Source organism: Ruditapes philippinarum, unplaced genomic scaffold (genome assembly GCF_026571515.1).
Source record: "Ruditapes philippinarum isolate M1 unplaced genomic scaffold, ASM2657151v2 ctg199_1_1_1_1, whole genome shotgun sequence".
Taxonomy (NCBI): Eukaryota; Metazoa; Mollusca; class Bivalvia; order Venerida; family Veneridae; genus Ruditapes; species Ruditapes philippinarum.
In genome coordinates this window covers 14,162-41,747 of record NW_026859993.1, presented here as the reverse complement: position 1 = coordinate 41,747, position 27,586 = coordinate 14,162, and the positions used below count along the sequence as shown (strand labels likewise).

General features: G+C 33.6%; 1 protein-coding gene across 1 annotated transcript; it reads right to left on the bottom strand.

The window, feature by feature from the left end:
• Window positions 1–1,789: 1,789 nt before the first annotated feature.
• Window positions 1,790–26,924, bottom strand: LOC132758536 (exosome complex exonuclease RRP44-like). Its single transcript, XM_060750210.1, has 22 exons — window positions 26,612–26,924; window positions 25,651–25,713; window positions 24,915–25,009; window positions 22,872–23,059; window positions 20,278–20,351; window positions 19,839–19,994; window positions 17,134–17,286; window positions 16,687–16,812; window positions 14,825–14,962; window positions 14,090–14,236; window positions 13,545–13,661; window positions 12,600–12,701; window positions 10,450–10,514; window positions 9,816–9,900; window positions 8,892–9,019; window positions 7,659–7,745; window positions 6,929–7,085; window positions 5,792–6,012; window positions 5,061–5,229; window positions 4,238–4,396; window positions 3,391–3,513; window positions 1,790–2,332 (listed from the first exon to the last, which is right to left on the bottom strand). Exons 1-22 carry the CDS (start codon window positions 26,834–26,836, stop codon window positions 2,252–2,254), a joined length of 2,859 nt encoding a protein of 952 aa, XP_060606193.1. The 5' UTR covers window positions 26,837–26,924; the 3' UTR covers window positions 1,790–2,251.
• Between the last annotated feature and the right edge of the window lie 662 nt (window positions 26,925–27,586).

The following is a 27,586-nucleotide window of genomic DNA, read 5'->3' as shown; positions in this document are numbered from 1 at the left end:
GCATATAGTAAAAACTTAAAAAGTCTTCTTTTAAAGAACCCAAAGAGCTATAGCTAAGATATTTAGCATGAAACATGTTCCAAAGGGTGTCTACAAAGTTTGTTCAAATAAAAGCCCTGGGGTCAAAATTGGCCCCTGCCCGGGGGTCATTGATTTTCCTTATATGTGTATAGCAAAAAAATAAAAAAATTTTTTTTGAAAAAACCCAAATAGCTAGAGTTAAGATATTAAGCATGAAACATCTTCTAGTGAGTGTCTACAAAGTTTGTTCAAATAAAAGCCCTGGGGTCAAAATTGGCCCCGCCCCGGGGGTCATTGATTTTCCTTATATGTGTATGGCAAAAACTTAAAAATCTTCTTTGAAAAAAACCCAAATAGCTAGAATTTAGATATTAAGCATGAAACATCTTCTAGTAAGTGTCTACAAAGTTTGCTCAAATAAAAGCCCTGGGGTCAAAACTGGCCCCACCCCAGAGATGTCATTGATTTTAATTATATGTGTATAGTAAAAACTTAAAAAATCTTCTTTTAAAAACCCAATGAGCTAGAGGTAAGATGTTTAACATGAAACATCTTCTTGTGGGTGTCTACCCAGTTTGTTCAAATAAAAGCTCTTGGGTTAAAATTGGCCCTGCCGGGGGGGGGGGGGGAAGAGTGCAGAGGTCATTAAACTTAACATCATGAGACATCTTCTAATGGGTGTCTTCCAAGTTTGTTCAATTAAAAGCCCTGGGGTTAAAACTGGCCCTGCTCCATGGGCCTATATACAGGTGAGCGACCTCTTGTTCATACTTAAATTTAGTTCAGGGGGTGTAGCTCATACAGTATTGGAAATATCAATTTGAAAATTCACAGCTGTTTTCAAAGCACTCTGTATAAATACCATAACTCTTTCATATAATTTTGGAGTCATTGCCCTTTGAAATTTTGAAAACTTCATAAAATGATAGATGTAACTAAATAAAATAGAACTACATTGCCTAAGAACCATAATTCCTTTTTGCATTATTTAAGTCTTACCCCCCCCCCTCCTCTGCTATTTTTCCATAAAAATTTTTTGTGGGCCAAAAATCTTGAAATATTTTAGATTTCAACATTCAAATGTCATTAAAGAAGAGGAACAGTATCACTTCAAATAAATATAACGTTTATATTCCCAGGCATAATACTATGAAGCTTCATTAAAGTGATTTTATTCATTTGATGGGGGATTTCAATTCAACAAATTTGTTTACATTGCTTCCAGGACAGACCTTGATCTTGCCCTTTTAAATCGAAAGGTGTTATCATTCCAATGAGCATGCCAACACAAATATTTTTCTATATGTTTACCTGTGTTGGGGTTTTCTTCTGCTGAATATAATTTATCATTAGTGAATTTTATAAGGTCTGAGGAATAGTGTCCTAGCAACAACCTTAAAATGCAACATAAATGTATATGCATTACATAAACTCTTAGGCGACTGACAGCCAGTGAATCTATCCATGTGACCAGTGCAGAGCAAGATCTGTGCCGTCTCATCATGGTCTGCATTGTTCACTGTTGAGTCAATACATATAAAAACAGTTTCCCTAACAATGATAAATGGTTTTGTCGGACAAGTCCATTTCAGATATTTAGCATGGTTAGGCTTAATATCGATGATATCATAGATAGTCAATTTTCTGCTTTGTATAAATGCTGCTTGTAATATAATACACCATTTAAAAGCCTTTGTACCTACTACCACTATCAAAACCAAGCCCTAAACAAAGTTTTATGTACCACTATCAAAACCAAGCCCTGAACAAAGTTTTATTTGCCCTTTTTATTTACTCAAGTTTTATCCATTAACAGTATGATAAGCTTATCAACAGAACTATATTTTCAAGGTCACCACACTTCAGAAGTACTTTGTAACTATGTTACGATGTCACTACAAGTGCTATCATTTCACACACAGGTCAAATACGTAAATCTAAACCAGACAAAGTCATCTAGTTTGGGTCACAATTTTTACACTTCCTTGATATCCTTTTATCTTTGTTGATAGTGACACAGTCATTCAGTGCTTTTAAAATTCTACTTCCTGTTTCTATTTATGTCTTTACTCACATATCTAAAAGATGATAAAATCTAGTTTACTAAGGCAACTTTTGATAACAGTTCACTTTTACTTGGCTTTTGATAACAATTTAGGGATATTTGGGATTCCACAACTTTGTGGCATCCAGTTTGGAAGACTTAATTCTAAGTCCTTGTTTCTTATTTTCAAGTTTTTATTTTCTTTGCAGGAGGCTCTTCTGACTTATCTTCTTCATTACTAGCAGCAGGAACACTGAATTCAGGAATCTGGAAAGAGATGTAAAAATTGGCATCAAAATTTCAAAAGCAGCAAATTGAATTCCTTTAGTAACTGTTAACAATGATTATGTCAGCAATAAAGGACCACGTCAGTCTGTACATCAGTGCAGATTATCTATCCTCTGTGATGTTGATACCTATAGCTCAATTTTTGTGTATTTTGATAATGAAATCCCTTTTACTTTGAATGGATTGTTCCGAATTGAAAGTTTAACAAGTCTATTTCAAAATCTCAGTAGGTTATGAGTAAATATATCAATACTGGCAATCTGCAATACATTTCCAGTAAGCTATTATCTTCTTTCATAATTTTGTGAATAAACACATTTTTTTTTAAATACATGTATATATATATATTATTTTAAACTTGTCTCTAAATGAAGCTGGAACTTTATTTGACCCACCCTTTAGTGGTGTTGCAAAAGGAAACATGGTTTAACCTTACACCTACTGGCTGCAACATGTTCTATCAATCCAACCACTGCAGACCATAAGTTAGTACATCTGCACCATCTGATAATGGTTGCAATGTCCTCTATTCAGTCAATACATATGTTTAAAATCTTCCTTGAAAACGAATTTCTTATCAAAATAAGGATTAAACATTAGTAGAGCTCTAACCTGTGACCTTTTAGTAGGTGAGAGGCAGAAACCTTAACCACTAACCTAAACTACAATACCTTTGCCTCAGGTAAATTGTGAGGCCATCTGACAATTCTAAGGTCTTGCACTGATCTATTATACATCAGTAAAAGTTTTTAGCTTTTTTCCTGAATTTCAGATTTTTCTTACTCCCAAGAGCTCTCTTTTTCAATATAAAACTTAAGGAAAATGGTATGAAAATATGTCTCAATTCAGGGCTTTCAGATGTTATATGACATTTTAAGTTTCAACCATGATAATACTGTTAACCTACCTCAAATTTTCTTATACCCTCTTAATAACAGGCTGTTTCAAACTGGAATGTGGACAAGTCCATTATGGAAATTCAGGAGGGTTAAGGGTGAAAAAAAAGAAAGTAGTATAGGATAAATTGCTTTACTTACGCTAGGCTCGACTAGTCTGATTTGAAGTTTTAAATGTTGGACATTAGATCTATCTATACTAATCTGTATGACAACACGATCAAACACGTGCAGTGTCACCGGACCACAACTCTGTGTATTCTCCTACAATATAAAACAAACAAATAACACAATATTGCTACACAAACAACACTGTGTAAACCTTCTGTGTACTCTTCAACAGTTCCTAATTATATGCATGTTTATATACCATCTGTTAATCATAACCCTAATTATACATGTATGCAAATGAATCTTAAATTTTCAAACAAACACACCCATCATAAAAGTCAAGCTATTTAAATGTAAAGGACTGAAAAATTTTTATTATAATAATCAAACTAACAAGAACAAAGGATGCAGTGTTAACACTGGTCTGTTAAAAATTCAAAAATAAAAAGGGGCGTAACTCCAATAATATTGCTTTTAGAATTATGCCCAATGCATCTTGTCAAAGCAAGTATTCATGTTGATAACTTTTAAAATGACTTTTTCTTCCAAACAGACAAGCTAAAAATCAAACACATTGTTAACTACATGTACATGCTTATGCACTATTCAATTGTAACAAAAGCCCTTCCCCTCCCATAGAATAGCAGGGACTTTTTATCTATTTCCAATCCCCTGAAAAAAACTCGAGCTAAAAGCATGGCTCTAGGATTTTGACATATCCTTGGATATTTTGGTGCTAAAACAAATCCAGCGCATTGAACCAGTGGAGCAGGGATGCTTGAAAGGTAAACATTTGACTATCCCTGTCATTCCATTTGGGTGAGTGGACTGTGCCTGAAAATTATTGACAAAATACAATTATTCCCAATATACATACATCTTCATTGAACACAAAAGTTGGTCCTTTCTTACGGCCATCTACATTAAGATATAGTGTCGCTTCCAGGCCGTACTTGGGTATTAGGATCTGTACGGCATTCTTCCTCACAAACAAAATGTATCCCTCCTCGTCCACGACCCTCTTTTTGAAGAATAACTGCAAAAATACAAATAAATCTATTATACACTTTCTACTTTCTGACCAAGCTGCATAAATATTAACAAGTCATTTTTTTTCAATAAAATGCACTTTATAAATATATATAAAACTACTGACTATTTCAAATAGATTTTCTATAACCAACAAGGGCAGGCAAAATATGATTTTGACTTGCTTGTCTGTTTTTATCTCAAGCATTTCTTAACTTGCCCTTATGATATTTATATAGTCTTTAAATTAGTATTCCTTGAAATTCTTGAAAATTACAACCTGTCCCTACAGGTTATGGGACAACTTGGGCAAAAAGGACATTTGATTTTTTCTGCTCCTGCCAACAAAAATGACTATTTTAAGATGCTCACAAAAAGCATGTATCCTGTATCATTTTTTATATGTCAATTTTCATTTCACTTTACTTAAATGACTACCATCCAACCAATATTTAGAAGGAACCGTCCAGATTACCAATATTTTCAAATGAACTGCCATATTGACAACACTGCCGTTAAATAACTTACATATTTATATGTGTAACATGTTTGTGTTTTCCTAACATACATTTATACATATACATATATATACACATTATCAAACAGGAGCCAATAGCATCTATGTGTAAAGATGATAATAATTTTCATGTTATATTTTAAATATAACTCACATGTGTATGCAAATTCACAGAAGATCGGCCTGCATACTGCGCCATCTTGTGTCTATAGTTGAGATTATTACATACAGACTGTGTCTTGTGTTTATCTAGAAGCTCCGGGTATGATGCGTCTGCTGCTATGCACACAGCTAACAATCTGTGAACCAGTATATCTGAGTACCTAGAAGATAAAGAATACTGAAAAATACATAAAATACTACAATTAAGCAACAAACTACTTATAAAACAAGCCATGATTTAAATGAAACATTCAACAGAACGAATTCAGTATAACTAATGTTTGGTAATGAATTTTTTCCCTTGAATTTACTCTTGAAAAGAAGTCATTTCAAAAGTTATTACTCTGTGGCCTCTTCCTTGACATACTTAATTATTTAACTCGGTGTGCTAGTGCACCAGTATTTCTATGGGCAATCACTTTTAATAGTGTGTGGAATATGATAAGTGAAATTAATCAAATTTAATATTGTGACTGTTGCTGCATTGCCCGTACACAGAGTAATGTGTACATTCCCTATTTAATTAAATATGCATGCACTAATATTACATGTATTTTGAAAATCATGCATGAAATGCACGACCAGTAGCTAAAGCATACACGACGGGTAGTATTTAGCAGCCAGTAGTTCTTTGATGACAAGTAGTTCTGGTACAAATTTTCAAATAATGACAATTTATTAAACAAATTTAGTGTCAGAGAGGAGGAAGATGTTATAACATACCTTCTTATAGGAGAAGTAAAATGTGTGTAGATTTCCGATGCCAGACCGTAGTGAAGAAATTCTGCCTCAGGCAGCATTCCACTACAGAAATATACAGCTTGCATCATACATCGCGTAGTCATTATACGTAACATTGTGTTAAAATATTTGTCATCCTCAAGAACGGCTGCATTCAGACTGTCAGCAAGTTCCTTACCTGATGATACATTCATTTTGAAGCCCTGAAAATATAAAAATCCCTTCATTATTACATATCTTTTTGTCCCGGCATATTTGATATTGATTATAATATTGTTCAACATCTGATATACCTTAGTAACTCCTACAATTCCCCTTTACCTATATTACACCAGTAGTATAAAATTACCCTTTAACCTGCTGGAACTGAAACTGATAAGCCTTTGTCAGCAATATGGAAAAGGCTCTATTCTTTTGGTAGCTCAAGTTTTCTTATATTTTATATTAAATTCTAACACGACTCGCATTTTTCCCTATTGAACATAGAAGAACCGAAAGTGTGTGTTATTATGCTATAAAATCACTGTTTGACATTCTATATTTAGACATGTGACGTAATCATTATACACTTGACGTAACCACTAAAAATGTGACGCGCTGAAAATAAGCACAGAAACAAATAGGCGCAATTTAGCTAAATATCAGGTACGGCAGCATTTATTTGTTTGTGTCGTGTTAGAATCGAAATAATATATCCAAATCGGTGATTTTATTGCTTGATAACATCACTGTTTGTCGTTCGGATGCGCATCATTATATCACTCGGGCTACGCCCTCGTGATATAATTCCTCGCATCCAAACTCCAAACAGTGATGTTATTGAGCAATAAAATCACAGTTTGGGATATATTATTTCTTAAATATCTTATACTTGGAATAACTGTTTTATAAATATTAAAGCTAGGCAAATCCATTACACAAACTTAGCAGGTTAAGAGTTAATTAAGTAAAACTAGAAATGTGTCCATATGATGCAGATTCCTTTAGTACCTTAGACTGGGTTGCTTATATCAGGAAGTCAAACACTTTTACCTAAGTTTAAGCTGCCTACCTTTTGTGATCAAGCCTTTATGAAGTGTTTGCTGCTTTATGAGGGAAAAATATAAAATATATTTTTACCTTAGATTGGGCAGCTTTTATAAGAGGATCAAAGTTAGATGCTGGTGGTGAGGGATGTCTTCTTAACACTGCACAGTTAGGGAACTCCTCGTGTATCTTCTGAGCTGTGGATATGTTGGCTAACAACATAAACTCTTCAACCATCGAGTTTGTATCTCTATAAATATGATAATATAAATCTAATTTGGTTTATACAAAATTTATTTTAGTTTGATTGTGTAGGAAGCTATAAGCATATAAACACACTTTCGAATCCGTTCCTGGAACCAAAAAGTACTGAGCAATGAGTGTAAAGTTTCTTGCTCAAGGAAACAAGAATTTGCCAATGACAGGGTTTGAACCCATGCAGCTAGGGTTCATTAGATTACTAGTTTGACGTGTTAACCACTTGGCCATGCCGCCTTATTTATTTAATGGTATTCAATCAGCTTAGTTGTTAGTTTAAATTATAGCTACTTTAACCAGGTATGAGATATATAAAATCTAAGGAATGTGTCCATAGAACAGTTTTTTTTTTCAGTCTACATACGAAAGCTGACGGCAGGACAGCGTGAGGAATGGACAAGGACAAATCTATATCCTCCCCTCTACATAGTGGTGTTATACACAGGAATAGTTTGATTCTTGAACACATGCAGACTCAAAAAGTTCGATATGGACACAAAACTAAAGGAGAACCCAGTGACTTAACTTATTTAGCCTTTGATAAGAAAAAAGTATTTAAACTTACAATAATTGTTTAGCTTGAACATCAATGGGGTCATGTGTCTCACTGTCTATATTAAACCTAATCTCTGGTGAGGCGAGTGTTAATGCTCTGAAACAGATACATATGTAAGTTCTATCATAGTGTTTAAGTTATAAATCCAAATCAAATCTAAATGAGCCGCTTCATGACAAAACCACATAATGCGTTTGCGACCAGCATGGATCCAGACCAGCCTGCGCTTCCGCGCAGTCTGATCAGGATCCATGCCGTTTGCTTACAAACCCTATAACAAGTAGAGAAACTGATAGCAAACAGCATTGATCCTGATCAGACTGCGCGGATGCGAAGGCTGGTCTGGATCCATGCTGGTCGCAAACGCATTACGTTGGTTTTGTCATGACGCGACTCAAATGTACAATTAGACTTCCCCTCAAAAATGATATGTTCTGTTTTGGTCTCCTATTAAATAGTTTTTGTTGGATTTTAACTAACATCGGCTTCCAGCTTTAACTGTGGAGGAAGACTTCTGGGCCCAGGTGCCCCTCCATGCATTATTTCAGCCATATATGTTCATTGAACTTTAGCTAGATCAATAGCAAACTCACAATGTAAGAATCTTAAGTCCTTAGCATATCATTTATACCCAGTGACGTGATTGGCAATTGATACTAAGGCAATGACAAAACATGTGGCCAAGAAGGCCCTTTAAGTTACATAAATGAAAAATATAACATCCGTAAATAAGTTTTAAAATCATCAAATTTCTTATTTCTATAGGGATATAAAGACAATATGTCATCTTAGTGCAATAACTGGTTTACTCCTATTACATTTAGAAGCACTTAACCTATTACTGCAATAACGTGATCAATACTCCTTTCCAAAGCTACTCAACTTATTTTAGAATCCTTGGAAGATAAAATTCTACCTATGTAATAATATTCATACAAATATTCTCAGAAATGTGTATAAAAATCAAGAATGAAAACTGAGACTGTGAAATCACTTAATTTCATGGGCATGATAATTGTGGTTTTGCTAAAAAGGACATTTTTGAGGGTTCTTAAATTGTCTGTTAGATTGTCTTTTCTTGCAAAAAAAGAATTTATACATAATATTTGCAAATAATGTTATAAAATAATCGTACAACAGAAGAAAATCTTAAATTTGTGGGTTGACATATCCATGAAAACCACAATATTTAGTGTCCCATGAAAAAAAATAATTGTGCAATATCTGACAAAATGTACAAACCCTTTATCAGTCCTCTTTTGTTTAAGTATTTTAGCAAGTTTATTAAGCCCTCGTAGACTCTTGGCAATATCATCATTGCGAGCAGGGTCGTCTATAATCATCTGTGCTTCACCATATGTTAGTGATGCCTTAAAAATATAATTATAAATTAACATAACTCAAAACAAAGTTGCAAAACTGAGGATGTCTAATTGGACAATGAACATTTATGAGCTGCGTCACGACAAAACCAACATAGTGGGTTTGCGACCAGCATGGATCCAGACCAGCCTGCGCATCCGCACAGTCTGATCAGGATCCATGCTGTTCGCTTACCAACTATATTACAAGTGGAGAAACTGACAGCGAATAGCATGGATCCTGATCAGACTGTGGGGATGCGCAGGCTGGTCTGGATCCATGCTGGTCGCAAACCCACTATGTTGGTTTTGTCGTGACGCGGCTCATATGTTTATACTCTGGTATACATGAGAAAGTGCCACTTTACAGGGTTAGAAAGAGTTTTTCCTGTATTGAGTTAGAAATGTTTTTGAATTGTTTTTGTTTTCAAAGTACATCCTTTTAGTAACAGTAAATAAACGCTAATTTGAGTTGTAAAATAACCATTAAACTGTTAAGTAGCTACTGTTAAAATGTAAAGCAGTCATTTTTGAACTGTTAAGAACCATACTAGTAATTTTTTAAGCTGTGCCCATGTTTCAAATAGAGGAGTAGTCTTTTTTAAATTGTGAAGTAACAATTTTTGAATTGAGAAAAATACATTCAGCATCTGTTTAGAATAAAGATGTAGAAATTGTGAAATTGCAAACATATCCATTTTTAATTATGAAGCAGTCATTTTTGAATTGTTAAAGTAGCAATTTATGAATTTTTGACTAGAAATAGCTGAATTGAGAAGTAGCCAATTTATCAGTTATAACTCACCCTTGATTCTATAACACTCTTCATAAATGTTGTTTTCACAATTTCAGCTTTGTGGGTCATTTCCCATATCACAGTGAAAGCAAATCTGCAAACAAAATCAACAGTTGCATACGGTCCTGGTAGTTTTTTAAAAAAAAAATTTTCTTTATAATTTTTCTTGGTAGTTTTGTTTAGTCATAACAAAACTGTTAAGGTTTATAAAATCTTTCTAGCTTTACTGGTGGAGAAAGACACAAAAAATGTTCCTAATGGCACCTGAGTACAACCATCCTAAATCAAAATTTCTGACAGGATGAAATTTTTCAGCAGCTTGTGTAAGCAATTGCAAATAAAGGTTTTATAAATTATTATACATTATATAGGACAAATATTCTAAGGCTCTTCTGCGGGAATGTTTAATGTTTAACTTTATATCTGTAACTAGTTTTTTAAAAAAAAATTTTCTTTTTGTGTATTGTGTGTAAAACATAACTGTATTGTGGTATACATATTTCAAATTAGTTTATTAATTTGTATCTTTCATATGTTATCCTTAGTTCTGAAGCCAAGTAAGACAGTAACCCATTAATCAACAAAAATATATAATAAGATAAGCAATGTTTCTAAGAAATGAATCACTATATCAAATATTTACCTATCTACGTCACATCTTAGAGAACATAAATTTGAACTCAGCAATTCTGGTACCATGTCTATTCTCTGAGAAGAAAAAATAAATTTCTTTCAGCCATGAAATTGCAAATAGGCAAGTTTGATATAAAATATATGTACAAGAGTGTTATGTTATTTCAAAAATTACTAATCATAGAGAATTGCTTTCTTGTAACAATCTATGCTAAAATGGGTAATTTATAGTCCAAAAGGAAATTGGTAAATAAACCTATTAAAGCATTCATAGTTTATACATATAACAATACACATCTACCAATGGCGTGTTTCATACAATACTATACATGCCTGAAAGTTATGCTAATTTCGAGAAAATCTTGATAATCATTTAAAATTTTCAATAATTTGGGAATTTTTCAGATTTTCCATTTTTCTAGGTTAGTGAAAGACCTATATTTCCCCCCTAATCAAAGTGACTTGTGTGGTTTTAGTGGTTAATATGATGTATATGATTGATATCTTGGCAGTCCATCCACCTATTGGATAACTAAACAGTAAAAACCATCTTACCTTGCTTCTTAGCAATGACAGACTACTGACATGATTTCTGAACTAGCATTGAGAGACAAATGACCATTAGACTAATTGTCCAAGATCAATTTTCACGGACAAATAACACCTTTCCCAAGGTTCCAACCCATGACCTCTGAATCAATATGATATAAACTATGAAATACTGGATATAACATTAGCATTTACACCTATAACATAGGTTAACTGAACACTTGGACTTTAATTTAACTGCTAAACATGTAGCTCAAAGTGCAGGTAGAGCCCTAGGTCTTGTTATCGCGAAATGCAAAAGTATAGGAGGCGTTCCATACGCTGTCTACACCAAACTTTATGATTCCATTGTGTGGCCCGTGATAAACTACGGTGCAGCGGTTTGGGGTGACCGGTCTTTCTCATGTGTTAATGCCGTCCATAATAAAACCTTGAGGTTCTTTTTTAGGTGTTGGTAAATATACACCTAACGCGGCACTTGCAGGTGAGATGGCCTGGCCACCACCCGTTGTTCGCCAATGGAAATCTATATTCACGTTTTGGGCTCGTTTATGTAATACAAACTCGTCCAGGCTGAATAAGAGAATTCCTCTTTGGGCTCATGGTAAAGCAAACAATAAGTGTAAGACTTGGTATTTTCGTGTGAAGTCAAAATTGTTTGAATGTAGAATCAGCAATTTTTACATGACATTTCTAACTATGTATCAAAACATGCCATTGTTGATAGTGCTATATCTTTTTTGATGGAAAAATATGTATGTGACTGGAAACAGCTTATCAATAGATCTGTAGGTAGTTCAGGTAGAGGAAGAAATAAACTAAGAACATATTGTACTTTTAAAAAAAAATATAGTGTTGAGAATTATTGCACCACGATTATGCCACCTTTACACAGATCTGCCTTCTGTAAATTTCGCTGTGGGTTGCTCCCATTAGATTAGAAACTGGAAGATATGAAAACTTAAGTGAACAAAATCGTACTTGTCCATTTTGTGTTAATAACGTTGAATCAGAATCGCATGTTATCTTACAGTGCTCACTTTATGATGATTACAGACGAAACTTATTTCATAAGGCGGCAGCCGTCGATCCAGAATTTTATAAACAAGTCCGATAATGATAAACTTGTGTTTCTTTTTACAAATACCTCCTTAATTAGAATATGTGCCAAAACCTGTTTCGATATTCTTAATAGACGTAAATCTTATCTTTGTAAATAATATTATGGTAGATTATTATTATAATTTTTATTTTATTTTTATTTTATTTTTTTAATGACATAAGTGCTCCTCTTTTAACTACAAAGTCGTACTGTTTTATTCTTAACTATTCTAACATAGTCTTTACATAGAGCATAGTTTTATCATGTAAATAGTCATAATTATAAAATGCTATATATATATTTATGTGTTTTATACATTTGTAGTCTCCTGTAATTCTTTATAGAATGGTTATATACATGTTCTTAAGATATATTTAATATTGTATTATATTGTACCATGTATATAGATGAGACTCTAATAAATAAATAAATAGGCTAATACAACAGTCCCTGACCTAATAACAAGGCTAATATGAAATCACCAACAGATAACATTTTATTATAGATACCTTGTCTACAAGATAAACTGTTGTACCACGATTGGCTGCCTCCTTATCTAGAGCATTACCTGGCCGTATAAAATGACTTACATCAGCTATATGTACACCAACCTACAACATAAAACAAGGTACAATAATTTATTATTCAAAACCCAGTTATCACTTACTGGGGTTGAAACTTTGCCAACATTGTTAATGCTTGTCTGTTTTTATGGAGATATCAACACATTTTTTCTCATATTCTGGTGGTCAGTCCACCTAAACATCTTTCCAGGAAACTTACCAATTTCTTTGCAAAAGTTAATGTTGGAAATAGACCTTTCTTGCATATCAGACAGGATTATCTACCGTATACATCGGTGCTAGAAAACTCTATCTTAGACCCTCCATGTAAGACAAGTCGCGTGCTTTAAATGACGTCATTGATGCGCACCTTTTATGAATGAATTGCGTTTTTAGGATGACGTCCTTTTACCGTTATGAATGAAGTTCAAACGCTACTATAAGAAAAAAAAGTGCCTTATGAGAATATCCGTTTTCGTAATTTCTATTCTGAAAATAATTGATATGTAATATGCAAGAAAAGAATCAAACATCGGCTGTCGGTGCAGACGGGAATATCTAGCTCTCGGGTAACTGTTTAGCGGAAACTCGGCAGAGCCTTGTTACTGCCGTAAACAGTTACTCTTGAGCTAGATATATTCTGGTCTGTACTGGCAGCCAGTGTAAGATTCTTATATTCTTGTCAATTTCGTAATTATTTCTGACATAAGCAGGCATCTAAGTAGATATACTGATATCTCCTTACCTAGCTGGAAAGTTTCCTCACCATTCCAAAAAAAACAAAGTTCTGTGAAGTCTTGTAACATGTATAATGAAAATTATGATTGTTCAATAAATTTAAATATATTAACTATATATCTATAGAAAAGATCAGTAAAACAGACTATGTACCTCAAGATTTCCATTATCAAGATCTCGGCAGTGGAGAGCATCATCAATATCTGTACAGCCTGGTGGATCTACACTACATACAGTTATATGTCTCAAGTCTGTACGATGTTTCATATCCTGAAACAAATTCAACAATCCAAGTCATTTTTTCTTTTCTTTAAAAAGTTGTCTCAATTTAACCCAAGTAGCTTCCTATTATATAAAACTGTCTCAATTTTCTAATACTTCAAGCTTAAGCATGAAATTTGTAGTGTTGAAGGACAACAGTTTAACCCTTACCCTGACAATGGCAACAAATTCTACTCATGTGACCAGTGCAGACCAAGATCAGTTGGCACTTCCATACCGATTGATAATCGTCTGCACTGTTTGCTAGTCAATACAAATTTATAAAATTTCCCCTAAAATTAATGAATGGATTTGTCCAGATTTAAAAGTGGACAAGCCCATTTTTTTTTATATGTTTACCATTGTAATGGTTAATTCTGCACTAAACAAATACATGTAGCTCCTTAAATATATATTATATTACACATTTTACAAACCTCTTCTGTAATAACCCATGGCAGTTTTGGCAGGTAACTCAGCACTGTCTCGGAGAAGTTGTTGTGTGGAATATCATGTTCTAATAATAGCACCTCATTCTCTGTCTCCTTGTCTCCTACATTACCAAGCTTCCTCACAAAATGTCCCTGAATAACAAGAGCTTGACATAACTGCCACAACCTACTTCTTTAACATATTACTCTGGGGATGTAAAACTTATGAATGTATTACTCAAACATAATCCTTAAATCAATCACATAACTTTTGATCCATAAAGTGATAATTAGCCCAATCACATGACCTTTGAATCTAGCCCAATCAAAACTACTTTGGCTCCATTTTTTGATCTTTAGCTCAATTGTATGACCTGACATGATATCAGAATCCATGACATGATATCTAGCCCAACCACAGGTCCTTAAGCTCTAATGCATGATACCTAGCACTGTTCCCAGCCCTTAGGCTTTATTATATGAGCAACAAGCTCTTTCACACGGCCTTTAATATTAAGAGTTAATTAACACACATTTGTCATGTTTTCATCTCCACTGGAATTATTGTTATTTATTTTCTTATTGAAATTTATTTTTTTACTAAATACTAGCATTATTTTTCAATTTTAACTACTAAAGTAGGGGTGTAATTAAAAAACATAGCTATAAAAATATATTTTTCAATCTTAACTTCAAAAGTATGGGCACAATTAAAAAACAAAGCTATACAAACAATCATACCTGTGGATAGCGCGAGTTTCTAGGCCAACTGTCTATAGCCACAACTATTCTCTGTGTACACAAGTCCTTAGCCTGCCTTGTCTCTATGCGAATCTTTGGAATTCTTTTCTCTGCTGGTACAAAAAGATGCCTTGTTGCCTGAAATAAATAAAAACTTGTTTGTTTGTAAACATGTATTTAATGCAATAAAATATGTTTAAACTAAATAAAACTTATAAAAGTTTTGTTGTGTTCTAAATATCATTAGTTTATATAATAAAGGCCACATGTCAACTTTCCAGCATTTTCTGCTGGAACAAGACATTGGGAGTCCCTCAGTATGCACAGGTGAGGCACCAATCGTTGGTAATACAGCAGGGTAGCTCCTTTATAGGAAAGAATTAACATCCACAAGTATTCCAAAACCAGGGCAATATTGATTTCAGGACAGTGACCTAAGCACAAAAGTGCAGACTCATGAAAATAAAACAATCATTATAGGTAAGTGCAGATTCCACTACAGTTTGTCACTTTTCATGTTATATGCAGTGAGATATATGATCTCATTAAGGTATTACCATCCTAATGCCTTACCTCCGCTTTGAAGAGTATTCAAATAGGCTAGAACGACTGTTAACTACATTGAAACTGAGGGCCATGTGTTCAAACCTCAGATGGGTCAATTTTTTTTTTTTTTAACATTATTTATGTTTCTCTCCATCCATTTTGGGTAGAAAAAAGTGTTTATTTCTATGATTTAATTTATATAGGTATTTATTGGCTAAATAATGCTTAATCTAGTAATAAATATGGTACCTGATATTTTCAAAGTGTAATAAAATCAAAACTAGATGGTAAAAGTATTTAATATTTTACAAGATTAACCAATATACTTTTTAAAAAATTTAGGGAAACTTTGAAAACAGGCACTCATTCGGGTAAATTTTAAGGATTTTTTAAATTAGGCTCCCTCAAAGTAGGAAAATGGTCAACATGAGTTAAAAATGGGTGGGGTAGGGTAACATTTTTATACATATTTTATAAATTTTGAGTAGAAACCATAATTTTGTTTATGTTGATTGTTAGCTGAATAGTACTATTTGTTTCTTACCAAAAATTAATGGGATAACATTTTTCATTTAGAATGTTTAGTGCAGATTATTTAAAGGTTTCTTATTTCTGAAAAAGGGCCCTCATACACCCTAGCTTCAGTTCATAAAAGTGGCCATAACTCGATTTCCGTACAGTAAAGTTTGTTTAAATTTTGCATACAGGTGTACTATAAGGTATATATCTGACCTATGATATAAATTTTTCAGTTCCTTATAGTGCCCATTAGGGTGGTAATACCTTAATTCAGTTTTTTTTGTGTGTTTTTTTTTGGTTTTTCTTTTTGGTCGAGTTTTATGTTGTACCAACACAGTATAGGCCATATGGCAACTTCCAGCTTTACTAGGTTAAGGAAGACCTCAGGTGCCCCTATGTACATTATATCAAGCACAAACTGGTATCTGATTGGCTTTTTCACATTTAAAATCTAAGGACACTTGTGCAACTCAAACCTACAGCAATGAGAGGCAAGTGGCATGAAGTCAACCACCTTAACCACTCAGCCACAGACACCCCCTACTAAAATTCAGTTATCTTAGGATATGTTTCTGTACTTCATAGTAGTTTGAAGTCTTATCACAGGTAACTGAAAAAATTTGGGCTTGTGAGTCTGTTCCACATGTACTTGCTAACATAGCTGATTACATAATATACCGGTACTGCATTATTCTGCATTCACAACAAATTAACCTACATGTTCAGCTATTTTTGTTAAGAAAGAGACTGAAATAGAACAGTTATATTGTAAGTAATTTTGATTGTTTATAAATTACCTCTGTTATAGCAGACTTCTGTAAAATGCCACAGTATTGCCGCCAGTTTCTTTTTATTATTCCTACTACACGGCACGTCTGTTGTCGTAACTCCTTCGGTACTTTGTTCCTCTTAATCTGTTCATCCTAGAAATGGAAGACAAGAATCATACTTTAAAACTTTACCCTGCTAGTAGCAACTGAATCTACCAGTGACGAAGACAGCGGGCGCATGTAATTGTACTATATTATGATATATAATTATATACTTCAAAAGGCCATTTGAAGTAGCTTAAGAAATATCAAAATAATTCATTTGCCTGCTTTTTTTATGCGGATATCAAAACATTTTTGTTCGTATCTCAGTGGCTGGTCAATAGAAGGGTTCTGTTTCGGTCCCAGACATTATACAAGTTGAAAATTCAGATTTTTTTTGCCCAAACTAAAGTTTATGGTATGTAACCTCACCTCTTCATCTATATCTGCATCATCATTTTTCTCCTCAGTCTCCTCCAGTACTAGAGAGCTCGGACAGCTCCACTCGGACTCTGGTAACATCTCAACGGCAACAACATCACCATTTACAGCTCGGTTCAAATTCTTGTGACCTTGAACAAACAGCTGAAAAAAGAAATCTTATACAATTATATATGCAATTATTTTAACCTAGGTGTTGACATTTTGCAGGTTGAAAATGCTTATTTCTATGGTTCCAAGGCACACTTTAATGTGTATATGAAATAAAGGCTACACAGCATATTTCAAACTTACTGGTTGTGAAAAAAACAACAACAAAACAAGAGGGCCATGATGGCCCTGAGGTCGCTCACCTGTATATAGGCTCCCCACCCCCGGGCCAATTTTTACCCAAGGGCTTTTATTTGTTTATTTGAACAGACTTGGTACACACCCATAAGAAGATGTTTCATGCTAAACATCTAAGTTCTAGCTCATTGGCTTTTTTAAAAGAAGATTTTTAAAGTTTTTACTATAACACATATAGTTTAAAACAATGTCACCCCTGGGGCAGGGCCAGTTTTGACCCCCGGGCGTTTATTTTAACAAACTTTGTAGATATTTACTTAAAGATGTTTCATGCTTAATATCTAAACTCTAGCTATTTGGGTTTTTCCAAAGAAGATTTTTAAGTTTTTGCTATACACATATAAGGAAAATCAATGACACCCCCCCCCCCCCGGCGCGGGCCAGTTTTGACCCCAGGGCTTTTATTTGAACATACTTGGTAGACACCCATTAGAACATGTTTCATGCTAATATCTTAGCTCTAGCTCTTTGAGTTCTTTAAAGATTTTTTTTTAAGTTTTTACTATATGCATATAGGGAAAATCAATGACCCCCTGGGGCGGGGCCAATTTTGACCCCAGAGCTTTTATTTGAACAAACTTGGTAGACACTCATTAGAAGATGTTTCATGCTAAATATCTTAGCTCTAGCTCTTTGGGTTCTTTAAAAGAAGATTTTTTAAGTTTTTACTATATGCATATAGGGAAAAATCTATGACCCCCTGGGGCAGGGTCAATTTTGACCCCCAGGGCTTTTATTTGAACAAACTTGGTAGACATTCACTAGAAGATGTTTCATGCCAAATATCTAAGCTCTAGCTCTTATGGTTCTTTAAAAGAAGATTTTTTAAGTTTTTACCATATGCATATAGGGAAAATCAATGATCCCCGGGGCGGGGCCAATTTGACCCCAGGGCTTTAATTTGAACAAACTTGGTAGACACTCACTAGAAGATGTTTCATGCTTAATATCTTAGCTCTAGCTCTTTGGGTTCTTTAAAAGAAGATTTTTTAAGTTTTTACTATATGCATATAGGGAAAATCTATGACCCCCTGGGGCGGGGTCAATTTTGACCCTAGGGCTTTTATTTTGAACAAACTTGGTAGACATTCACTAGAAGATGTTTCATGCCAAATATCTAAGCTCTAGCTCTTATGGTTCTTTAAAAGAAGATTTTTAAGTTTTTACTATATGCATAAAGGGAAAATCAATGACCCCCGGGGCGGGGCCAATTTTGACCCCAGGGCTTTTATTTGAACAAACTTGGTAGACACTTCACTAGAAGATGTTTCATGCTTAATATCTAAGCTCTAGCTCTTACGGTTCTTTAAAAGAAGATTTTTTAAGTTTTTACTATATGTATATAGGGAAAATCAATGACCCCCAGGGGCGGGGGCCAATTTTGACCCCAGGGCTTTTATTTGAACAAACTTGGTAGACACTCACTAGAAGATGTTTCATGCCAAATATCTAAGCTCTAGCTCTTATGGTTTTTTAAAAGAAGATATTTAAAGTTTTTTCTTTTGGTTGCCATGGCAACCAGAGTTCTGCATGGAATTAAATTCTTTGAACAATTTTTAAAGGTGACCACCAAAGGAACATTCCTCTGAAGTTTGGATGAAATTGGCTCAGTGGTTTATGAGGAGATGTCATTTAAAGCAAAAGTTTACGGACGGACGGACGACGGACGGACGGACGACGGACGGACGAAAAGCGATCACAAAAGCTCACCCTGTCACTTTGTGACAGGTGAGCTAAAAACAGAACAATAAAAATGCTGTTTCCAGTAAACAAATATTAAAAGTATGAAATCTGTCAAACTCCTCACAGTGATTACCTCCCTTGGCAGAATTGTAATCGCTGCCTTCAAAGATGTCACATGATGATGAAAGTCACATGACGTAATGTGAAATTCAAATGTAATTTCGACCGTTACATAGAAAATCTAACATCATTTTTCTTTTTCTGTTTTATTTTTAACTTTAAGTACCTATGTTCGCTATAGTTTATCAAAATATTATCAAAATTATACAAAATAATGAAAAATAAATTCAAAAGCTAAAAATAAAATAAAATATCAAAATATTGATAAAAATGTTTGTGATGGCAGAGATCTCTGTACTGATAAGGGGAGATCACTGCTTAGGATATTGGAAATCTGTATGTAAATACATATATGACCTTTACCTTTGATCTCTTAGTGCATCTGGTGGATGAAGTCTTGAAAACTGTGTGTTATGGTCAAGGTTAAAGTTTTGTGACAAACAGACAGACAAACAGACAATCTAAAACAATATGCCATCCTGATCTATCAACCCAGGGGCATACAAAATTGGTAAACAATTTATTACCAAAACATAGAAATTTACCATCTCATCAGCTGTTTGTAGACTTATATTAGCTTCTAGGTAGTTCTCACGACTGGCTACAAAGTTTCCCTGTAAGTATTTGCCGGACTTGATGCCTCGCTGTATCTCTACCATCGGTAAATGTTCCGGAAATTGTACTTTATCCCTCTCATATACCTGTTGCAATTATCACAACATTTGGCTAAAGTAAGCTAACAAATTACAGATGAATTCTTTTATAATTATGTTCTGCACGAAGATTTTGGGCAACAACAAAAAAATTGATACTTCAGTATTGCCTACCCATGGCAAAGAAATTCAGCACCTTCTTGTTCTATACTACTGGTAGCTCTATTTTCATACTTTATAACTGAAAAGTCTCAAAAGATTGTTCCAAATTTTTAGCTGGCATAACCCGTTATCAAATTAAGCAGGTGAAGAGTTTTAATGTAAATATTACCAAGCCTGTTCCCACATGCGCCAGTTTGTCAAGCAAGGAACCATTATCTTTCAAACCTTTAATGTACTCCTGAACTGAAATGAAAATTTATAACATTATAATTTAGATTAGATATTCAAATTTAACGCTTCTTATTATACCCCCACCACAAAATGTGGGGGGGGCTATAATGGATTCGCTTTGTCGCGTCGGTCCGTCCGTCGGTCGGTCCGTCTCCACTTTCGTGTCCGCTCTATAACTCCTATACCAAGTGAAGGATTTTCTTCAAACTTGGCTCAAATGTTCACCTCAACAAGGGGATGTGCAGAACCCATATTGCCCATGTGTCAGTTCAAGGTCAAGGTCACAATTGAAGGTCAAATATCAAACACTATCAAATATTACACAGTATGTCGTGTCCGCTCTGTAAGTCCTACACTACTTGAAAGATTTTCTTCAAACTTGGCTCAAATGTTCACCTCAACCAGGGATGTGCAGAACCATGTTGCCATGTGTCAGCTCAAGGTCAAGGTCACAATTGAAGGTCAAATATCAAACAATTAAATATTACACAGTATGTCGTGTCCGCTCTGTAAGTCCTACACTACTTGAAAGATTTTCTTCAAACTTGGCTCAAATGTTCACCTCAACCAGGGGATGTGCAGAGCCCATGTCCCCCATGTGTCAGCTCAAGCACAAGGTCACAATTGAAGGTCAAATATCAAACAATTAAATATTACACAGTATGTCGTGTCCGCTCTGTAAGTCCTACACTACTCGAAAGATTTTCTTCAAACTTGGCTCAAATGTTCACCTCAACAAGGGGATGTGCAGAATCCATTTTGCATAGTGCCAGCTCAAGGTCAAGGTCACAATTGAAGGTCAAATATCAAACAATCAAATATTACACAGTATGTTGTGTCCGCTCTGTAATTCCTACACTTATTGAAAGATTTTCTTCAAACTTGGCTCAAATATTCACCTCAACAAGGGGATGTGCAGAATCCATGTTGCCCATGTGTCAGCTCAAGGTCAAGGTCACAATTGAAGGTCAAATATCAAACAATCTAATATTACACAGTATGTCATGTCTGCTCTGTAAGTCCTACACTAATTGAAAGATATTCTTCAAGCTTGGCTCAAATGTTCATCTCAACCAGGGGATGTGCAGAACTTATGTCACTCTTTTGCTGGCTTAAGGTCAAGGTCACACTTTAAGGTTTAAAAAATGACTTAGAAAATATTCTTAAATTTTAACATTTATTTGATTATTTCTAAATCTAGAAAAGGTATTTGCTTGAAACTTAAAATATTTTTGAAGGGTCACAATTTCGATATGCTGTTCGTTCAAGTTTTATAACTCTGTATTGAATTTTAACAAAGTTATGCCCCTTTTTAAGTCTTCAAATTTACATACAATCAAATATTAGACAATATGTTGTGTCCGCTCTATAAATCCTATACTAATGGAAGAATTTTCTTCAAACTTTACTCAAATTTTCACCTCATCAAGGTTATGTGCAGAATCCATGTCACTTTTGTGCCGGTTAAATGTCAAGGTCACACTTGAAAGTCAAAAATTGACTTAGAAAATGTTCTTAAATTTTAACATGTACTTGAATAATTTTGAAACTAGCGCAGGCATTTGCTTGAAACTTAAAAGATGTATGAGGTGTGGCAAATAAGATATGCAGGTTAAGTTTCATTACTCTGAATTGCATTTTGACAAAGTTATGCCCCTTTTTAAGTCTTCAAATTTACATACAACCAATACTAGACAATATATTGTGTCTACTCTATAAATTCTATACTATTGGAAGGATTTTCTTCAAACTTTGTCTTTACTCAAATGTTCAACCAAACTGGGTGATGTGCAAAACCCATCTTACCCTTGTGCCAGATTAAGGTCAAGGCCACACTTGAAGGTCAAAAATTGACTTATAAATAAAATGTTTAATACATTGGGAAGATGAAAGGTTATTTGTAACTGTTTCGAACATGATTTGATAATATATATTTATACTTTTACTGTACAATTAGTCTTTTTTTCACCAGAGATAATTTCTTTTTATGTATTTGTGCCACATAAGTTATTCCCTTAACCACCTTTCCAAGTGGTCTCCTGTCAAGGACATTGGTGGGGGTATGAATCGCATTCAGCGATAGTTCTAGTTTTTACAGTTATTGTACTTTACTGAGTTTAGAAAAATGGTCATAATTTAGTAAATGAAATCACCCAAGTAGAACACTAACCATGACCTGTAAACTAGCCAGATGTATTTGTCACAGGGTGATCCAGTCTTCGGTAAGATACAAATGTAGATGTGAGGGTCAGTTGATATAAAATAAACAAACTTATCCGCCTGGAAAACAATCTTGACCACTAGGAAACACACATCCCTTAATCTATGCCTTAATGTGTATATATGAACTATTAAGTAAATAATAGCGTCATAAGCCTACAAGACATCTAAAACGTCATTAAAACTCACGAAATTTCTTTGAGATTTTTTGTAGGTAAAAAATGTTTCAATTGTACTCATTTTCTTAATGCAATATTTGTAGGGATGGAAAAAAAACCTAATAAATATATCAATTACAGCAATACAACTAACCTGTGAAAGCTATCAGCCCCTTCTGTTTAGCTTTTGCTCTATTATCAGCATCATTAGTAATAAGGACAATTTGTACAGCACTGTTCTGTCCACTCAGGTGATCCCTATACCATGTCCCTGCCTTGCGTATAGCTCGATCATTACGATCATTGGCTGTCTCACCACGCTCTCTCTCTACATATGTTTCTCTAGTTAAATAAAATTTCCAAACATAACTCAACAATTTAACACATTTATCAACAAATTTCTGGCAAAACGTTGGGTAATTCTTGTAAAACAAAAAGCAAGTAACATAGTTCTTCTTAGAGCTGTCATTGATTCAGTCAAAGGCATATCGTCGATATATCGATATCGGATTGCAAACATCGACGATACACCGATATATCGATATATTTACCTGTATTTCACATTCATATTTGTATGAATTATTTTAGTAAAAAAAAAACACCTTCTTTACATGAACTTATGATGTGTTTTGTTAATAAATGTCCTCTGATCATATTTTGCATATATTTGTAGTGCTATGAAATATGTAAATTATCAAATAAATATAAAACTGTGTATAAACAGTGGTTATTCATTTACTGGCCTCTATCCATATCTATACACCATCACACTAAGCAGAACACTTCAATGACTAAAGTTACAATATGGAATCACTATCTCACTTGACTATATACAGAATACAAACTTAAATGTATATTAACTAGAATGACTAGTTAACATGACTAGAGTAGAAAACATAAATATTACTTAAAAAAATTCAAATTTGTGCATGAGTTTTGTATGTAGGTGTTAAATAATAGTGACTGTAGTCATAAAGTATTGACACTTGAACACAGCGGATACAAAAACACAGTTGATAATAAGGATGCAAAGGAATTTGATTTTGAAAATATACATTTCTGGAAATAACTATAATTTATTAGGAATGGATCATATTGAAATACAATTTTATTGACTTATTATGACATTTCTGTAATTTTACTGTTCATACAGAATAAGGATTTGTCAAACTATTGTTATGCTTATTTTATTTATATATTTATTTATTTATTTTGTAAATATTAGGAATTTTACAAATTATTTTATTGTTAAGTAATAGCCTACTGATTATATTGTTTTTACAATCGGTGCTGGCACTTGACTAGTGTTTAACCTTGCCCCAATCATTGTTTACGATCAAGATGTGATCTCAAGTTAAATGTATTGCCGCTAAATGGCAGTCATACATTGAATTTAACTTGGGATTAATTTTGAGTTAACAACCCCCTTTTCATCAACAAACCCAAAATGTTCCCAAATGGGCATTGGCTTTGAAATCTTAGCCTTCTTTTTGTCCCAACTATTTTAATGTTTCAGCCATTTTAAAGTGTTGCTAAGATATGGGCATAGTCTAAAATATAGACAATTGTGAATGATGAATCTCAAATCAAGACAGTTTAAGTATAATGATAATTGATTAAGATCTATTGGATTTTTATTTTCAAATTATTTTTTTAAAATTGGATTGTTTTGTAGATATAATTTTCAACACAGAGAAATATGTTTTTTCTGAGGTGAAAATACAGCTACCATACAGTAGCTGTCCATTTAGTAGTCACGGTAAAGTTTTAGACATGTCCTTTTGACAGGGCACCTGTTTCCGTTTATGTTTTGAGTTAATTTTCGTCTTTTCCACAGGAACTTTAAACAAACTATTTTAATGTACTGTATGGGCTGTATATTTTAGTAATTTCTAGGCTTTTAGTAATTAGTGAAAGTATCGATTTTCTAAAATTTGAATCGATAATCGATCGACAAAAAAATATCAATGATACATCGATATCGCTTCTATCGATGACAGCTCTAGTTCTTCTGTAAAATAATCAATTTTAAAATGACACACCCAAACTTACACTAATACATGAAGCCACAACTTGTTTAGTCTCATAATATACAGGAAAAAAAAATATGATCGAGCAATTAAAATAATAATATTCATTAAAATTTTTTAAACCACTAAAGATTTGTTTCCTATCTCCTATTTCTAACAAAACTTACTTGTTGAATTCATTTGCAAATGAGTAAAAATGTTTTCCCTGATTGGCCAAGATATCTTTTAACCTTTTGTAGGCTGGTGCACTTCTGTGACGGACCTGAAAAATATGACTTTTTAATTGATTTCTTAAATGGCAAATAATTTATGATTACCCAAAGACTTTCTAGGATTCAACTTGAACTACAAAAACAAAAGCTGTCAAAGGGACAGTGTGCTGGGCTATTCTCAGCGCTTGATAGTAAAACAAGAGCCTGGATAATACAGAAGTTTCAATGTTCAAAAAGGGCTATAATTCTGACAACATCCATTTTAGAGTTACGGGCCTTGGACAATGACCTCATATTGTGCTCTCAATTAAGGGTGCCATGTGGAGTGTCAACCCATTCCCTTAAGTAGCATGCAAAAACTTAGACAAAGTGTGATGCCAACGACAGACACCTGGTTGAGTACTACTTATTTTTGAATAGTTTAGCTAAAAATTAATGAAGTTAACTGAAAAGCTGCACTGAATCCTTGATTTCTATCATTTCAGGATTAACAATAAACACAAGTGGAATTCTGACAAATTTGTGGTAATTTGCCTTGATTGCCAATTTGGAAATCTTAGATTAAGTTAACCTGCTAAAAATTAATTGATAAGAGGAACTTAGACGGGACATTGTTATGATTTTCTTAAGTATACATTTCTGAACAGGATATATATAAATTATTACAAAAATATACATGTCATATATGTACCTCTTCAGAAACTGTTTGCAAGATAATGACGTTCTGTAGCACTGTATCCTCTAGGACATCAATCTAAAATTAAAATATTTCATGTATACATAAAATTTCATATTATCTAAATTCTGTTAAAAATATATGTAAAGTTGCAAATTTGTCAATTGCAAAAAATACCCAATACCCAAAAAGAAAGAAAAATAAGCCAAGTTTATACCAGGAATGATTGTTGTTCTTGATAGTTGCATGAAGATCAATTATAATTTCACTGGAACTGATTAATCATTCATGCTAAAAAGAATTATGTTACAAAAAAAGGAAATAATTTTAGCTACATGTAGGATTTATAATGCTTTAACTGTATAAACTATAAAGAGCAATATATTACTTAACTAAGTTCTCAGATGAAATAACAAAACCTTTAATTTAATAATATGCAGCAGAATGCAAAAAGTACATGTACTGCAAATTAAGTAGTAAATCTTGATGTTATTGAACTGTACAATGTACATGTATGTACATGGTCGATTATTATAGTAGACTCAATTTCTGGTTGCACAATTGTTCTCACCCTGTGGCATATGGTTACCAACAAAGACCATAACATAATCTTTGCCATGTAACCATGAGAAATTCAAGGACGAATTTCAATATAGTCACGGATTTATATAAATCCGTGGTGATATAGTAGGGAGTAATATTGTCACGGAACTGAACTGTTTGCTAACTTGAGATGCTGTAGTGTGTAAGATGCCAGATAGCTCAGTTGGTACGACGAGAGTCCGATCTGGCTTATGAGCTATAACTATTAGATATCAGGCTTGACCGACATTGACTATAACAAACCTGTAACATCTGATATATTGGACTAAGTCAGCAATTGTCAGAGAGATTGCTTACATTTACATTTCATATGCCTGACAAGCACATAATTTTTGCAAGATTATTTTCAGCATTTATCAATGTAAACATATACCTGATGAAGTACAACATTCGTATCCGGAATGATATAATGTTCTTTATCAAACTGACAGCTCGGATTTTCTGGTTTTTCTTTCAAAACTGGTCCTTTTTCGTCATGAACACAACTTTCGCAACATTCCGATCCGCATGAAATGTCATCTCGTAAATAATGCTCCCTTACAATCTTCAATATGCTTCCTTTCTTTGTTTTCTTTAAAAATATCTTGTTCGTAAGCATTTTGCTAAAAAACAACAATAAATGTTTATATTTTTGTAAAACACGTGAAATTGAATCTCAGTGTAACAGACGCTTGGAAATTTTAGGTATCACTAAAACACTTACAAAAACACTTCTTCGTCGTTGTCGTCCAGATTGTTATGATCAATATAAAGAAAAAAACATAAAATGAGATGTTAACTCGTAAATAAAAAACATTTAACTGAGAAATTATATCTTATAATTAGCGAAACAAATCACTATGATATGGAGCTTTATTTGTAATAAAAGTTTCTGTCACAATTTACAACTCGATCGGGTCGTTGTAAACAGGTCTGCCTTTTCGTCAACTGAAGCCCCTTGCATCATGCATGGTTAGATTATTCCCTAATTCGTCACCTCTTTCCTTTCATTTCAAAAAAGTTTATCTATTATAACAAAAATCTTAGTAACAGCAAGCGTACGTGGGTTACCAGAAAATTCCTAAATTTAAGTCACCAGGCCGAGATACTAACTATTTATAAGTTAATTACCGTAAAGTTTTATTAATGTAGGAGAAAGATGTCAACAAAAAAAAAGTGGAATACAATATGAATTTGTCAACATATTATTTTGTTATGGGAAGTAAAAAGGTGAACAAAATAAATTTAAAGCAATATCTAGCTATAATGTCTATCTCCCGTTATCATTGTTGTTAAAGTTATTTCGTACTTTATTGGATGTTTACAAATTAAATTACATGTTTTTGAAACATTATATCAAACCTATGCA

Excerpts from the sequence above, each read along its gene's own strand:
- LOC132758536 (XM_060750210.1), bottom strand. The coding sequence starts at position 26,836 with ATGCTTACGAACAAGATATTTTTAAAGAAAACAAAGAAAGGAAGCATA. Across the intron at positions 12,702-13,544 it reads TTGATAATGGAAATCTTGAG|GTTGGTGTACATATAGCTGA; the intron begins GTACATAGTCTG and ends TTTATGTTGTAG. Across the intron at positions 7,086-7,658 it reads GTTCAAGCTAAACAATTATT|AGATACAAACTCGATGGTTG; the intron begins GTAAGTTTAAAT and ends TCATATTTATAG.